Here is an 18,117-nt window from a genome sequence, read left to right on the forward strand (position 1 = left end):
GATGGTCGACTTTTCCAAATTACTCAACAACCTGGGGTGAGGCGAGCGTTTCAACACAGACAGTGGTCCCTTTTGTTTGCTCTGCCTCGTTCAAACGAACACTCGCATCGCATGTCTTTGACATTACACTTGCAAATCCTCAAAAATATCCTCTCAGGCTGTTTTTTTTTTGTTTTGTTTTTTCTTATAAAAAAGGCGTTTAGAAATCTCAGGGCAGGGTGCGACATTGTGTAAGAATGAGCAGAGTGAGACAGTCAACCACAGACAGAGAGCGTTACTATTGTGTAAAGCAGCAGTGACTTGGCTGTGGTCAGGATCACTTCACTGGCATGTGGGCCACATGCTGGTTTGTGTTTCACGTAGTCATGTTGAAATGCTCCTTCACAAACACCTTCATTAAAGGATTTGGACATTACTCAAGCAAAAATAGCAATCTGCCCCGCCATAGGCCGTGTTCATCTATTTACATTGTTTATCTGCTGTTCTGTTTTAGGGCAATTTATCACGTGTCAAAGAGATGAATGTCTAACATTACCAGTGTAACAAACAATGAAGATGAAAGGCTCTAAACTCTAAGATTTAAGGTGTGTAATCTAAGATGGAGAAGTGCCTGTTGAAAATGTCCGAACAGTTACCTCCGCTTTAACACACCTCATCGCTCATTTTCCGCAAAGTAAAATGTGAAAGTGTAATGTGTGTATTTCAGCAGATTCAGCTCTGCTTTCAGCTCTTTAATGATCCCACGGTTTGCAATAAACTGGAACTACTAGAATTACCCTGAACCAGCAAACCCTGAGAAACTTTATTTCAAAGAATCATTTTTAATACTTGTGCATACAACACTCAGCAGATCAGACAATATCGCAACTGTTACAAGTGATCTTTTATGACTCTGGTTTTTCCAGTACTGATCTGTGATGGCAACATGACAAAAGGCTGATTGTTGAGAAAGCCGTCGTCTTCGACAGTGACGCCAGCATGTGATTTGTCAACTTGTGTTTGGATCTAAAAAAAAAAAAGTGTTGTGGCCAAAGCTCCTCGCAGCCCCCTTCACTCCTGCTACATGCAGCGGTAGACGGTGCCGTGGCCAAAGTTTCTGTGTTGTAAAACGGTAGATGACTGATGCATGAGTCATGGTATTTCCTTTCCCAAAAATAAAGCTACGAGTGAAAAAAAAAAAAAAGAAGCTTGATTCTTGCATAACCTCAGCGGCATTCTCACAAGCATTCACTAGAGTTGTCACAACTCTCAGTGTTTTGTGACTCTCTGTGAGCTGAACAGGCTGAAGGGAGTGGCGTATCACATTGAATGGCACATTGCAAATTTAGTTGACCTCACCTGCAAGGTGGGGTCAACGCGCCCAGAACAGAATCAGGTCCAACTACATTCTGCGTTCTCACCTGTTTGTTCTCGGTCTGCTTCTCACTTGTACTTCCCTACGTTCCATATCATCTTCAGATTATCTCGTAAGATCTTGCAATTAACAGTGCATCACCGTGAAGTCATTTAAAAAATTTAAAAAAAAAAACTCAAGTCACAAAAGTTTTTCAAAAATGGCAAAGATCCTGATATGAGTGCACGATTCCTCAATGTGTTGGTCATAGATTTTTGGCTACATGCACAATACTTTGTGTCTCTGCTACCAACCTTCGACACGTATACATCGCAGCTACTTTTATATATCTCAGGCGACTCGTAGTTTTCTTTATCATAATCAGGTCATTTCAATCTGCCAATAATTTAGAAATGGTAATTCAGGCATTCATTTTATTATTACTTAAATTACTGCAATGCACCGTACTCCTGCCTCACACAACACAACATGAATAAACTCCAGCTGATTCAAAATGCAGCAGTCAGTCTTACAACCAAGTCCAACAGGAGAGAGCATATGACTGGTTTTAAAATCACTTCAATGGCTCACTGTCTTTTTTAGAATAGATTTAACGTTTTTTAACGATTACCTTCTCCTGAACCCCGATGAGCATAAATGCATCCTGAGACCCTCTGGTAGATCAAACCTGGCCGTTTCTCAGACTAACCTTAAAACAAAAGGTGACCCGGTGTTCAGTTGTCCTCTTCTATGTCACTTAAAAAAACAAAAACAAAAAAAAAAAAACAAAAATCACGATTTTAGACCTACTATATATAGATTTCGCTATTTTATTGACTTATTGTTTATTTTCTTATTGTATTTTTTTTTATCATAATATGTTAACTGTTCCTTATTGGGTTTTAAATGTATGTAAAGCGCTTTACAACCTGTTTTTGAAAAGTGCTATACAAATAAAGACATTACTTTTGTTATTATTATTACAATAAGTGTTATGCGACATTAAAGAACATGATCAAGGTATAGTGTCTGAAATACAGTCTGTTTAAAGTGAATGAATACTTATCCATGTCATCTTTCTGTGTGTTTAGTTTTTCTCCTCATTCTTAAGAAAGATGTCAGATGGTAGTGTTTTTGTGTGGATGTGCGTGTCTGTGTGTTTATCCTCTCGACCCCACCATCACGTAGCCACACACGTATCCGTTGCTTAAACCTATGCCGGCTCTGAGGTGTGTTTTGGTCGGCTTATCATTTTTCTGAAGCCTGTTATTGTCCTGCTGGCTCATACCTGAGGCTGAGGGAGCCTGACATGATACTGACCAGGTACTCTGCTAAGCTCTTTACTCAGACGTTTGTCGGTATATCTCCATAGTTTTACACTCACTAGAAGCAAACAAGGGACCTCAGTCTCTCAGTCCACACACAGATTATTTTGGTCTGTCTCTACTTCTGTTTGTGAGTTCCCTGCCTGACTTCTTCATATTCTTTTGTTTGTTATTAACACATAATGCGACCATTTTTTTTTGAGAGGGGGAGGGGGACGTTCCAACTTCCTCACACTTTTTCTGTGAAACTTTATTTACATTTACAAAATATGCTTCTCGTTAGGTGTTTAGAAATATGTAACCTGTTTCTTTTTACTTTGACAATTAACATAAACTGACAAAATGATTAAATTCTGAAACGCCTACCGATCTTGAAACTTGTCAGCTCCACTTCAATCTCTTACTCATTCATACACCCAGAAGCTGAAGTCAAACTTGGAACCAGACTCCACCCATTCAAACCTGGACGAGTTGACATCATCACTTCTGGTTTCAACTGTCTCATTGAGTTCAATAATATTTCAACAGCAATCAATGCTTGCACTGTCACATACACTTCAACTGCTTTCACATATTTTATATAACTTGGCATTTTTATTCTTTAAACAGTTCAAATACTTTTAGGTCTCACCTTTTAACTTGATATTTTAACTACTGTCAGGTTTCTACACCAGCTGACATTTTAACAGTCTACACTGGACACACTTTGACTATCTTCAGTCCACTTGAACTGAAATATAAATTAGTATCAAGTGACAGATACAGGAGATCATTCCTGCCCACTGCAATAAGACTGTACAATAACTCACCTCTGGCAAAATCCATCACACAACAATAACACCGTTGAGTGTCTGTTTTCTTGTTTGTTTAAATCTTTGCACTATTGTTTAGTTAGTTTTAATTTAATTAAATGATTCTATTTATTGTATATACTGTGCATTTTTATATTTAATATTTTACTGTTGTTTTATTTCTTTCCTGTACCTATAATACTGCTGTAGCGAAAAAATTTGCCCTTGTGGGATTAATAAAGTATCTATCTATCTATCTATCTATCTATCTATCTATCTATCTATCTATCTATCTATCTATCTATCTATCTATCTATCTATCTATCTATCTATCTATCTATCTATCTATCTATCTATCTATCTATCTATCTATCTATCTATCTATCTATCTATCTATCTATCTATCTATCTATCTATCTATCTATCTATCTATCTATCTATCTATCTATCTATCTATCTATCTATCTATCTATCTATCTATCTATCTATCTATCTATCTATCTATCTATCTATCTATCTATCTATCTATCTATCTATCTATCTATCTATCTATCTATCTATCTATCTATCTATCTATCTATCTATCTATCTATCTATCTATCATTATACTCATTCATATCCGTTATACAAATATCTCTGAAAATATATACCTTTCTTGTGTTTCATCATAGCTGAACTCTGAATTGAAGAGTTTCTTTATTCCTGTTATTTAAGATCTCTACTTAACAGCTGATCCTGCCTCAAACCCTCAAACAGTTGTAAAATCAAACCACATTGTAAAACCATAATAATGAGTAAAATCCAGTTAAAATGAGCTTTTTGTGTGTTTTCACTATGATGTCATGAGTTTTGTTTTTACTGTTGCCCCTTCCTGAATACGCCATTGAAAAGGTATCCCATCTGAAGGTGGAATAAGACAGTAATAGCCTGTTAATCTTTCTCTTTTGCTCTCTCACATTAGTCTAAGGGGAACTATTAGAGTAAGGCCCTGGACGTTCTCTGCCCCATTAATGTCTGATTCAGCCATGTTTTGGCATCAATGATGGCAACAACAAGTGAATGTTTTCATGAGTTAATAAAGTATTACGTGATGTAATATTAGCACGCAAAGTTAAAAAAAATTCACCCTCCGACTGAACTATATGATCTGCTCCAGAAGCAAAATTACTTGAAGTGATTGGAATCATTTGGATCATATCAATCACCAGCAGCAAAGAAAATAAAACATGATGAGTAATAAATAATTAACTTAGAGTGGTGTGAAATATCTCAGACCCACGCTTGCATTCTAGTTCCTCCTTCTTTCTTCCTCTTCCTTTTTCATTTGCCCCCACTTATTTTTCCCTGGATGGCAACCAAAACATTCCTTCATCCTGAAACTTCCTCTCTAACAAAAGCGGGAAAGGAGGGAGGGCGCCGATCAGGAAGAAACACTTCACTTCTCGGTTGTGTGTGTGTGTGTGTGTGATTCAATGCGCCCAAGTTGGACTGCTTGTATATGTATATACACAACAGCAACAATGAGATTGAGATTAGGTCAGCTGCTGTCTGTTACCATGGCAGCATGCATAGTGTCACTGTCAATATTGTCCAGTGTTTAAAGGAGTCCCCCCCCCGTCCTCCCCCTTCAAACGTCAGTGAGTCATCTGCTGCTCGCCCAGATAAAATCACCACCATCAGCTGAGTGACAAAGACATGAGACACCAAACACAAACGGAAAAATCTGTCCGTTTGAGCCTTTGTATGTGTGTGTGAGGGAGAGGGTGTGACGAGTAGAGGAGGAGGAGGAGGAAGAGGAGGAGGAGGGAGGAGGGAGGACAGACAGGGGAAAAAAAAGAGGTAGAGATTAAGCGATCAAGCAGCTAAGAGGCTAGTCTGGGGTGTGGATTTAAAAAAGAGGGTGGGTAAAAGTGGGCGGATGGGTTGTTTCTAGCGTTTGTGCATTTAGCCTGAGTCTGAAAGAAGTATCCTTGAGAGCAGGAGGAATTAGACCTGAAGAGACAAACAGACATCAAACAGTAAGTCAAAGATTTCTCTTCTGTGTCTTAGATCGAGTCTTGCTTACTTTTCTATCTGTAAAGTTCAGAATAGTTTAAAAGTGATGTGTGAATAGACGTTGTTCAGCAGTTTTGCTTTAGTTTAAAAAAAATAATATAATATATATATATATATATATATACTTAAGAAAAGCTAATGATGATGAAGAATAAAATTAAAGGCAGGTGTGTGTGTGCACCTCCCAGATATCTGTTCACCTTCACAGACTTTACTTTGCTATTCAACCACCCCAACTCTCTGATTACTGGCCAGGTTGGGCTGCTCTCTGTTTGCTCCTGCAACATTTGTGGTAAAGTTACTTGTTTGGATGTTAGTTTACAGTTCACAGGATGATGTTCGTGCTTGCTTTTTGGTTTGCTAACATTCTCAAACTTTACCCCAACCAAATGTATTCTATTTCACGTTATGGAAAAGTGTGCCACATCCCAGCCAGACCTAAAAAACTTGCTACAGGGACAGTCGACATGTCTCGTCTCCTGGAGAGATTTTGGAAGACGTTTGATCAAAGTGTTCCACAGCGGTGGTTTGAATTAAAACCTCAGTTTAACTTGTTACTTTTTTTTTTTCTGCCCGGAAAGTTTTCATTGAAGTTCGGTCATCTGGTCGAAGACAACCAAAGCGCACATGTCTGTATTTTAGCTCTCAGAGCTTCAGGCTGCAATTACACAGAGCAAATATTTACAATCTTTCCCTCCATCGTAGCTGTTTGAAGCGGATGAAAGGTGGGAAATGCTGGTGGAGATGTCTCAGAGATCTCGAGTGTATCTGCTCGTCACCGATGCTGCGTGTCTGTATATGTGTGTGGTTGCGTGTGAGGGAGGGAAGGAGCTGGCGAGCATGTGAGTGTGTGCGAGGACCCAGCCCTTGACCACTCCTTTACCGTGGAGAGAACCAGCACATTCCAGATGTGCCTCTTCCTCTGTTCACACCCAGTGCAGCCACATAGCAGAAGATAGTTCACATATGAACACGATTTTACATCAATCAAATCTCTGGTCTGACTAATATCTGAGGGCAGACCTACCGGTGACAGTAGTGAAGTCTGAGGAACAGTCGTAGAGAGGGCGCTTTGATTTGCTCCTAAGTAAGTTGTTTTGGGCAACATTGTGTGACATTTGTGTGCTAATTCAAACTCGGGGCCTCAGGTGTGGGCCAGCTAGGTAGTAAAACCGCTTGTATTCTCAACGGTTATTTTAGGGAGTGGCGGATCTCTTGCGAGCACAAGACAAGTCCCAACTCATCTGCTCGTCATGAACTTCCCTCCTCGATTGTCTCTCCTGCTCTCCTTACCGACCGTATCTGTTTACCCAGGGGTTGACGGATTTCGTTTACCGATATCTGTCTGCACAAATATCCACCAGCGCCTCTGTAGCAGTCTCTCTGATTCTTGATATAAACACGATCTCGCGCTCTATATGCAGGCGTTTTACTGGGAGTGCGTTAGCTGTAACTCAAAGTAATTAGATGTTTAGAAGCCGCGCCCTGAGTGGGTGCCAGGCTTCATTCTCGTTTTGGTGCTCTGAATGAGTGTTCGTGAAGATGTATGAGTAACATGCTTGGGGCAGACGTTAATGAGCGGCCTTTCTGAAACCAACAAAGAAGTTTGGGGCCCGTTTTTTTTGGAGTGATTTCTCACTCGTGTGTGTCTTATACTCATCCTGCATTATAAAGATCTGTAAAGTGTTGAAGTGTACAAACAGAAAACAAACCTTCTGCTGGTGCCTTCCTCTCTCCAGCACCATCATCATGCTGATTCTCCTCGGTGCCATCTTCGTCCTTCACATCCTCGCCATCATCCTCCTCCTGGTGGCTACAATTGACAATGTAAGTGAGAGTACTGATTTTAAAATCCAAATACCTGTGTTGTGCGGCACCGCCACCTCATACAAAGAGTCCTCGCAGCCTCAAAGACTCGTTTCCCCAAAACATACTTTCCAAATTCCTCCTGGAGTGACTGGAGGTCTTCATTCCTCGTCTGTACGTGGCCCACATGTTTGGCATGTCTGGTTGACAGAAGGGCCGGCCGCAGCGATGTCGCCCGCTGCCGCTCGGCGCCTCAGTACACGCTGCACGTGCACACGGGAATAGGTTTGGATTCCCGCTTGTGTTGCATGCCAGAGTGAAATTTGTGGAATGCCACAGTAACATGCATTCTTCACTCTGACTGTCATCCACCCAAAATACAAGTCAGAACACGCACTCAGACTCTGCTGCTGTTTACCCACTCCTGCCTTGAATTCAACCCATTTCTCTCTGACTCGCCTTGTTTTCACTCATTCATTCATTCATTCATTTTCCTTTTGAATGGAGGACGGTTGGTCATATTCATGCAAAGAGTGTTTTGTAAAGTTTTGGATGTCCGCCCTTTCCCGTCAGGCCTGGTGGATAACTGACGAAATGTCCACTGACATATGGGCCCGGTGGATTCTGCAAAACAACGTGTGGAACTACACGGATCTCCCCACAGGCTCACACTACCCGACGGGTAAGAACCTCCCACCAAAGATGTGACATGAGGAGGACAGGTTTCAATACTTCTCACTAAATAAGAGGTTTTTTTGCGACAATGTTTCATTGACTTTCTTACCACACGGATACTCAACATGCCTTCAAATGGAAAGCAATTTTAAGCATAAATAACCGAATTGAAAGCGATACAAATTATCTTTAGGTGTTATTTATTTTAGCTTTGAAGATAAATCTTCTTCAGCAGGGTTCTGTGGGTGTGATTCGCTCAGATTTAATCAACCAACCCACTAACTGCGACCACACTGTGATTTAAATAGTGCTAAATCCTGACTGTCTGTTCATGGAGGATCCCGTCTCTCATAGTTGGAAGGTAATTGAAAATATGGATTTCCAGACTTTCATCAAACAAACTTTTCTATTTATAGCTTGACTGAAGCTTGAAACTTTGAGTCAGTATCACAAGCAGTAAGATTTGAAGAGCTGTATGATACACATTGAGTACAATCCTGCATACTTCACAACCAAAGTGTGATCTTATGCAAACATGTAGAATATAGTCTGATGTTTTGAATCCTTCCAGAGCATCCACATGTAAATCAGTTGGGGACACACTATGTGTTTAAAGTTATCCAAATTATTGCGTACAATGCTGCAAACAGCTAGTGGATGAAATTGTACAGTAAAACTTTAAGTCATTACTTCTGTTCATGTCCTGAACCCTCCTATATTAGTTTTGGTTATACAGTTATGACAACTTTGAAACTTAAACATACAAAAATGCAGTTGTTGTTCATCTTTTACGACATTTGTGACGTTTGAACGGAACATTCCTGTCAGTCAGCACTGCAGCTGAACACAGTATCACTGCAACCTCACTGTTTCCTGGGAGTGTCAGAAGGAAGATTAGCACATAAACACACCACCACTCCCCTCCTTTCACACCTGTTTCACACACAGCAGGATCTTCATGTTGTTGCTCTTTCTGGCTCCCCCTGCAGATTACCTCCAGGCAGTGCAGGCCAGCTCAGTTCTAGCTTGTATATTCTCCATCCTGGGCATCTTTGTGTTTGTGGCTCAGCTCTTCACCCTCCCCAAGGGCCAGAGGTTCACCATCTCCGGCATCTTACAGTTACTCGCCTGTGAGTATATATATATATATTTTTTCAACGTTTAATTATTTTCTCTGACAGTGTTTCCCTCCACTGATATGTATCATCACTGATCTTGTCTGTGCCCTCTCTTCAGGCCTGTGTATCATGATCGCGGCCTCCATCTACACGGACCGCTTCCATATCAATGAGAGCAAGGGTGGGTACGGTCACTGCTTCATCCTGGCGTGGATCGCCTTCGCGCTCACGTTCTTCTCCTCCATCACTTACTTTGTGCTACGCAAGAAGACGGCGTGAGAAGGACACTAGAGCTTAACTCCAGCTGGCCCACAAGTCTATGGCTGGATCTACTTTTTCAGATGAAAATCTGGTTTTAGTCACAGACGGGTTAGTGTTTGTATTTGTCTGTTCTCGGCCACCAGATTTGAGCTGCTTATGTACATTCGGCTATATATTCACCAGACCTGTCGATCCTCTCAAATACATACGAGTGTTTAACGGAGTCTGCTCTTAGATAACCAGGGCTTCAGACTATTTCTGCATCAAAAGGCAGGCTCAATCAATTACAGTTGTATTTGAGTGGATTTTCAATTTAGGCTGGATTTTTTTTTTTTTTGAGGGCATCAAAAGATTAAGAATATTTTTGTTGTTGAATTTTAAAAAGGCCTTAAAGTTTATAAGATGCTATGATAAATTAAGATCTATCAATATCCCTGGCTTTTAACAAAAGCAGGTTGAAGAGTAAAATCTGTGGTCTTTTCTTTTTGTAATGTAAGTTTAAACATGGATATGAGTGTTAGATAAAAAGGGTGAGTTGTTGATTTTAGTTTATTGTTTTTTTTTTTTCATTATTTTATTGTTGGTTCACCAATTTTATTTGATATACTTGCTCTGGTCTTACTTCATATTATGTGCCACTAAGTTGGCTTGTTTGAAGTCCTAAAAGTCCATTCACATCACATGTTGTACATTTATGTATAATCTAATTAGACTATGCAATTATATTAAGTGTAAAAACAACAATGATATTCAATTGAGTTTTGTTTTGCAATTATTTGTGATTGGGAAGATACCAAACAAAGTCAAATCATACACACACTTACCATTCTGATGAATTTCAGCTTGCCTACAAATGATTACACTACATTTATATGTTGGTCTTTTTTTAATTTTTTTAATAGGTCAAAGTATTGAACTTCTATTCACCTTATTCAAAATGCAGAAAACACAACAAATATAAATCAGCTAATCAAATATATTTTTTGGTTGTAAATCCAAACATATATTTACACCTTCACAACTGTTCATATGCTTAAAATGAGCTTTACTTAAATTACTTCTGTTTCCACACAGAAAGGCAACTGGTTCGACTGAAGCACGAGATGTTTTGTGTAAATATGACTTGTCTCCTATGATGCTCTGTGTCTGATGCTGTTTTATTTTTGCTACCATTATTTGTCATTAAGAAGGACGATGACTTTTACGTTATTAAAACCTGATTCTCAACCAGTTATTGATGTTATTTATCATTTCCACTTCACTTGTAATGAGTTAAGAGCAGATGGTAATTATGTTCCATTAGCTTCTACACTAGATGGAATGTTTTACTTGAAGCTTACAGTCTAATGATCAAATCACTTTAATATACATTTTGTATATAATGAAGGGGTTCTGTATGATGCAGGTCTCCTCTGTGTCTCCTTTTCGCTCCCTTATTGGAGCAAATGTGATTATGATCCTAGATAATTAAGTCATTGGACCACAATGTAAATTAAGAGCACATGATGAGACGTCATTTAAGTGCATTGTCAAGACAGACTCCAGTCTGAAAGAATAGTTCAAAGCGGGCTGGAGTCCTCTCCCAGCACGAAATGATTCCCTTGGTGTCCGGGCAGGTTCATACGCACAGAGACGGACGGCGTCGGCGAGGGAAAAGGAGAGGGCAGGGACAGACGGTGGAACGGGGAAGACGGCGCGGGGTGGGACGGCGGGAGAGGGAAAGAGTCGCAGCTCGGGAGGGGAAGGGAATGGGAGTGCGTGAGCCTCGGGGAGTAGGGCGGCGACGCCTCTGAGGGGGGCTCGTAGTAGGGAGACAAGTGGGAGATCCGCGGGGGAGACTGGGAGAGGGTGATGGCTGGATTTGGAGGGGTGTAATAAGGGGGCAGGAGTCCCACAACGTTAAAGCTGCAGGCGTTGAGGCTGGAGGTTCGCCTGGGCCCCCCCATCAGGACCTTTTTGGTGTAGTTGTTTAAGGTGGAGACCCCGGCTGACATGCAGACAGTGAAGGCAAGCCAGGCCACACTGATGGAGGCAGAAAGGGGAGGAAAAACACGTGATTTGCTTTTGTTTTTGTGTTGGCATAGCTGTGCAGAAGCTGAAGAAGCAGAAAATGACTTAATGGAAAAGGCAACAACTTGGAAAACAACTTGGAAAACTAACTAAACATGATTTTTTTTTCTCTTTTTTTCCCATTTCTTTTTTTTTTTCCCCCTTCTTTCTCAAAATGTTTAAAAAGTAAAACACCCTCCTTCCTCCCCCTGCCTGTCAACCCACTGCTGGCTGACACTAGAAATCAGTGTATTTTGCACAGCGAGATACTGAAGGTGGCCATTCCCATTTCCTTTGATACATTTTCCTGCAGCTAGAAGTGCGTGATCTATAAAGTTATCTGAGAAACTACCAATCTGTTTGCTTGTAGACACAGGTGAGAGGATAACAAAAGACATAAATCAGTTCATTTTTTTGGTGTACAATAAATTCCACGTATAGTTAAGTTGAGTTTATGCTTCATATTTTCAGTATTTATGAATAAATACAGGAAAAAAAAAACCTTGATGTCCAAGGTCCCCCCCCCCCCTCCACCTCTCTCTAGTGGTGTCCGTGTTTGCCGGTGTGCCCCCCAGCAGGCGGTTGTATACATAACTTGGAGAAGTTTGTCGTTACCGTTTGTCAGCAGATCTGGATCCCGACAGAGAGCCTCAGTTTGACTGACTTGGGTAATAGACATGATAACGTGAATAAGTGGACTGAGTGCAGGAGACATTTGTCTCACAACTGACTAAAGATTAAAGGATATGCAGTAAATATGCCAACATTTTGACGATGACTTCTTTTCAGAGCGTGATCTCCATCGATAGAAGGTTAGACATGGACGCTCCATGTTAAAATACACTATTCTTGTCTTTGCGGTGAAAAAAAGCACCTTAGACCGGCCTGATAATTAGCTCGGTTGCTCGTCGCACAGCGTGAGGCCATGTCCTTGTGACACTGTGAAACAAAGAGGTCGAGCTCTCAAATCTAAAAATAACGTCCTCAGAGCCGTTCGGCACGCGGGCCGGCTAAATCACAAAAACTCTGCAGAAGCTGTTGTTGCAAAACTACGATTTTAAAATAGGATGCTACAAAAAAAATAAATGATTTGAGGATGCCTCAGTGCCACGACGAGCTGGAGGGACTGCGTCTCCGCGCTGACTGAGACTGCAAAGTGTTGCCACGTGAAGAGAAGAAGGAATTTAGTGTGGAAACATTCGGTCGGGTCCAGCTGAGCTGCAGGAAAAGAAAGCCTATTCTCATGTGATCATCACAAATAACCATAATTGAAGTTAGTCAGGCGAGGACTCGGCAGGAAGACATGAAAAGACAGATCTCCACCAATTGTAAAGGGAACAACAAAGATGTTTACAGACATTGCATTTGCCTTGTGAGCATACGAACAACCGAAAGTGTTTGGTACGGTCCAAGTCAGTGAGGTAACAGCTAAGAAGGCTCAGTACAATTTTGATTAGGTCCATAAGTGTCTGTGATTTATCAGCCCGCAAAAGGAAGGAGGAGGAGAACAAGAAGAGGCATTAAAAGGAGGCGTACTCGTTCCAAACTGCATCCTTTTTCTTTTTGCTTCACATGCTGCGCTACGGACCGCGACTCATGTGAACCAGATGGTAGTAGCGCGTCCCAATTGTACACACAGTACACGCAACAGTACATACTTTTTAAGAGTAGCTCGCAGTACGTACGAAAAGTAAAAAAAAGAAAAAGAAATAGTAAGCGATTGGGAACGCGGGGTACGTTTCACATCAAAACGCGTTTCACAAACTCACTAGAAGGCCCAGGAGTAGCCGTAGCTGTGGGGTTTAAAGTCTTCCGGTCCCATGGAGACGGTGGACTGAAACACCTGCATGAACATCATGTGACCCACCATCCCAAGCAGACCTGACAAGACAGAGGCAGCAGACAGACCACGTGGTTAAATCATTTACAGGAAACCGATAACACACCAAAGGTTGTTTTAAAAAAAAAAAAATTTTTTAATAGCTGTCTTTAAAACTCGCCGTACCCCCCAGGACGGTGAAGACGGCTGCGAAGGCGTTGAGCAGCTGACCCCAGCGCAGCGTGGAGGGGAACCAGGCCCTGATACACAGCTGCACAGACAGCAGCACGCAGCTGATTAGCAGCAGGCCGATATACACCAGCTCCATGGACAGCGACAGCCACATCATCGCTGCGGAGGGAGGAGAAGAGGCTGAGGGCAAAGACACGCGAAGGGAAGGACTTCAAACAATCAGGCGGCCAAGAGCGAAGCGCCCACACAAAAAAAAAAACACAGGAGAAAGTTTACCTTTTTCAGATCCTGGAGTCAAAGTGTGAAAATCTCGACACTTCTCCTCTAGAAATGAAAAGAAAAATGTCAAAGGAGTGACCCCCCCAAGAGCTACAAATTAGCTCCGCAGTGACAGGAAACGTGGCTATTTGCACTGGAAAGGCTGATGCTGGTTTCTCTTCTTCAAAGTGCAGCTGAGTTCAACACCAGCCTGCGTATATCTAATCTAAATTTAACGCAATCTTAATTACCGTGTAAATAACAACACTGAGGTAACAGTTTGCATAAGGTGCTCTCATAGCCTTTAGTAACCTGATAGGAGCTTATAAGATTTACTACTTTAGAAGAATCTGGAATGATGACGGCTCCAGGAAAAATCGAATTTGCACCACAAAATCAGACTTTGTGTTGTTTTTCATTTGGGAGATTTCCTTTTTTTTTTTTTTTTTCTCATTTCACTAATTAATTTAAAAAAATGAGCGCACTTTAGAAAAAAAAACAACAACACAGTAACAACTTGTTTTAGTGGTCGGTTAAGCTTCTTTGTGGCTTATTTACATGACAGCTGCTATGATTGGAGGACCGTACACGGCTCTAAATTAAGATGGCTCTGAAAGCTCAGCGCACTTCGACTTAAGAAAACAGATGCAAACAAGAAAATGAAGAAAACATGACCACACATGTGCAGCATTTAGAAGAAAAAAAAAAAAACGCAGCAAAGCGAGAAAACACAACTGGTGTCGAGTCGTCGTAAACAGTTTGCGGTGCAGTTAGTTGCATCTTTCACCCCTGCAGAGATTTTTGTTTGTGTGCATACGGTGCCAAAACATTCTTTTATTTGCTTTCCAATTTGTGTGTTTTCTTGATTTGGAACACAACGGCCTCTCAGGGTCACCGTACTGAGCTACGGAAACTGCATGTAAATGACCTTTTACTCTGTCACACATACACACAATGAAGTCATTCAGAAACAGCTCACGTCATTTAGGCACCTCGTCGCGAACTGTCCGCCAGCTGTTTGCTGAAAGCCGCCGTTAAGCTCTGACGAGTCGAAGGCAATCGTAACGTTACGTTACAGTTGGTGCTTCTTTGTGTCACCTTTGACCTGCAAGTACTCAGAATTTATTGATTGACACGTTCATTGAAACCATGTTTGCAGATTAGTGGTGCCAAATCCAAGTCTATTTTGGTGCTTGATTTAATCACAGCCGATTATATTCATAAAATATTGGTCGACCTAATTGATCGTATAAGTCATCTGTAATTTTTTGGGCTCAACTTCAACATCACTCCGACTTAAAAATCAGTTGCAAATCAGCTCCGAATGAGACGGCAAACACCGAGCCGATGTTTGTGAATCCCATAAACCTTTCTCTCACTGGGTTTTAATCCATAATTGAGTCATGTTGTGGAAGTCTAAATCTCCGCGAGCAGAACACACACACACACACATTGATGATAATCCTCTTTGTGCTGAGCATCTACCCAAACATTCTGGCAATCATACATGATGTTGGTGCAAACCAACACACCTGAGACCTTAAATCATATCACTACCTGGGTTGTTTTTTTTTCTCTCTCTTCCTGTGACCTATTTCATCGTCTAGCGCCACAGTTTTGATGATGCTTTTTTTCTATTCCTGAGTCAGTGGCGATCCTCATTTCACCTTGTGAATACCCTCTGCCACACAAACACAGACCGATCAGCACACACGATCAGGGGCATGTTCTTGAAATCCCTTAAAATGATACTGATTGAATATTCTAATCATCCTTACATGTATTACTGAGTACTTCCCTAGAGACTTCTTTGTCCAAATCCAGTGTTCGCTCATTTATCAATTTCCTCTGCCTGCTTATTCCTTCTCAGGGTCACTAGTGACATGTTTGGGCTTTTATGAGCAACTCTGTCCCCTGACCTTCAATTGTGATCAGTGAGGACTTCTATTTTCAGCCGACTGAAATTGTCCTCTTCAGGCGCATTGACTGTTTTTTGGGCACAATTGAACAATCCCATTTCTATTTTCAATACTATTCTACCTATTTTTCTCATCTCGCTCACCCCATGCGTCCGAGTAGATGTTCTCCTCACAGATGAGGAAGAGGCCGGTGTGAAAGGCGGGGAAGACGAAGCGGTCGTCCCCGGTCTCCCAGTGGAACTGGACATCGGAGGAGTTGGACACGCCAGGAACGGGGATGCAGTTGCTGTGCTTGTTGGCCGAACAGAGCGGCTTGGGCACCTTCTGTTGACCCTCGCACCAGTAGGAGGACATGAGGGCCATGGTGCTCAGGAAGAGGGACATGACCGTCTGGATGAAGGAGAGGCGAGGGGAGCGCATCTGCTTCAGGAATGCCATCATTCGAGGGTTCAACGGGGGCTTGAGCTGGTGGAGGAAGAGTAGGGATGACAAAAGACGAGCAGACCGAGACATGGTCAAATGTGCAAACTCTTCGTTTAAATACAAAAAGACAGCAGAAAGCTATTGCCAGCGTTTGACTCTGGAGTGATTATGTCAAGTTTTTCATTGCTAATCTTGACTTCAGGTACAACTGCACTCCTGCATGTCACTAAAAATATCACCAGCGTGTTATTAGTTTCCAAGGAGAAGCAGCTCTGCTTAATTGGCAGAGATGATTAGTGAGGCGTTTGATAGAGAAAGTGCAGGGGAGCCGGCGGTTATACATTACTAATCACATTTAAAGAATAAAAAGACTCATAGAAATTCACACTCTACTGGTAATTGGTGGGAAGACAGAGGGCTAAATTAGAGGGAAAAACAGGTGAAAATTGCTGTCACTATTCAACCTCTCCGGGAGAGAGATGATTAATACATCTGAACACTTTATGTCAAACAGGGAATCAAATTTGAATAAAAAAAAAAAAAAGAAGAGAAAACACTCTCCTACCTCAGCCTCTCTTACTTCTTTACTTTGTCCGCAGCCCACTCATCGAATAAGCGTGGAAGGTGAAAGAAAACTCAAACTGCTGCTCTGCGAGTCCGCTCTTTTTCACTCTTCATCAGATAGTGAGAGTGATGAAGGATTTTGGCCGTTACACTGACCTCTGCCAGCACTCTCTGACTGCCAGTCTTTATGATCCGACCCCAGCAGTCAGAGATAAAACTGTGAGCATATCGCTCAGACTCACACACACACACACACACACACACACACACATTTCTTTAATCCATCCTTATAAATCCAAAACAGACAACACGGTTCCATCTGTTTTCATTTTGATTCCTAGACTCATTTTGATCTACTTCACTCATCTCTCTCCCTCTTATCTTGCCCTCTCTTCCAGTGCTTTCCGGCCTGTAAAAGCATGCAGCACTCTGCTTTGATGTGAAAATTAACACGACCTTGGAACAGCGAATAAAAAACGCACATACACACTAATACATGGACGATATTGCTTTCGGGTACAATATGATTAGCCTACACCAGAACTATGTGACTCCAGGCCGGGTTATTCATTCACTGCAGACAACTACAACAATATACAACTCACCTCTAAGCACAGCCAAAAAGATACCAGACTGTAAATCCGAGCTTCAAAATCGTTCCTTCTAACATTCAAGTGCCCTTCGTCAAAACACCTTTTATGTTGCAAATGTTCATTAGAAAAAAATATTTTATAACTTTTATGTATATTACATTTTGTTCCATTACTTTGAGCTATTTCAGAAATTATCTGTTGCTTTTATGCAACTCCTACAACATTTAAGTTACTTGGTTAACAGTTTTAACAACTAACCATTACGTTTAGCAAATTAAACATTTTATCCGCATGACTACTTCAACCAATTCATTACTTTTAGCTAAAAAATGTCAGTCATTTATCCATGAAATACAACCATTTAATCACTACTGTTAGCTAAAAATTAACCTTGTATCCATTACCTTTAGCTGAAAATGTCAACTATTTATCCATGACTTTTAACAAACGGTTTCAATCCTGTATCGGACTTTCAGCAAACTTTTTAAAACGTTTATTCGACTCTTAGCAACCGGTTTCAATCGGTTATTCGACTCTTAGCGACCTGTTTCAATCGGTTATTCGACTCTTAGCGACCGGTTTCAATCGGTTATTCGACTCTTAGCGACCGGTTTCAATCGGTTATTCGACTCTTAGCAACCTGTTTCAATCGGTTATTCGACTCTTAGCGACCTGTTTCAATCGGTTATTCGACTCTTAGCAACCTGTTTCAATCAGTTATTCGACTCTTAGCGACCTGTTTCAGTCGGTTATTCGACTCTTAGCGACCTGTTTCAATCGGTTATTCGACTCTTAGCGACCTGTTTCAACAGTTTATTCGACTCTTAGCAACCTGTTTCAATCGGTTATTCGACTCTTAGCGACCTGTTTCAATCGGTTATTCGACTCTTAGCGACCTGTTTCAGTCGGTTATTCGACTCTTAGCGACCTGTTTCA

The 18,117-nt window shown here is 41.3% G+C and overlaps 2 protein-coding genes across 2 annotated transcripts; one reads left to right on the plus strand and one right to left on the minus strand.

Moving 5' to 3' along the window:
- The first annotated feature begins 5,334 nt into the window (after positions 1-5,334).
- On the plus strand, positions 5,335-10,594 carry LOC138622454 (epithelial membrane protein 2-like). Its single transcript, XM_069701270.1, has 5 exons — positions 5,335-5,467; positions 7,244-7,331; positions 7,884-7,992; positions 8,975-9,115; positions 9,222-10,594. The coding sequence occupies exons 2-5, from the start codon at positions 7,254-7,256 to the stop codon at positions 9,380-9,382; spliced, it is 489 nt and encodes a 162-aa protein (XP_069557371.1). The 5' UTR covers positions 5,335-5,467; positions 7,244-7,253; the 3' UTR covers positions 9,383-10,594.
- A 242-nt stretch (positions 10,595-10,836) lies between these two features.
- On the minus strand, positions 10,837-16,039 carry LOC138622453 (germ cell-specific gene 1-like protein). The gene is made up of 5 exons (XM_069701269.1): positions 15,745-16,039; positions 13,701-13,748; positions 13,419-13,583; positions 13,183-13,294; positions 10,837-11,386 (listed from the first exon to the last, which is right to left on the minus strand). The coding sequence occupies exons 1-5, from the start codon at positions 16,037-16,039 to the stop codon at positions 10,924-10,926; spliced, it is 1,083 nt and encodes a 360-aa protein (XP_069557370.1). The 3' UTR covers positions 10,837-10,923.
- Positions 16,040-18,117: the final 2,078 nt, after the last annotated feature.

Source organism: Brachyistius frenatus, unplaced genomic scaffold (assembly GCF_029030835.1).
Source record: "Brachyistius frenatus isolate BFR_SWC_R1_liver_20210118 unplaced genomic scaffold, ASM2903083v1 Contig_36, whole genome shotgun sequence".
Lineage (NCBI taxonomy): Eukaryota > Metazoa > Chordata > Actinopteri > Embiotocidae > Brachyistius > Brachyistius frenatus.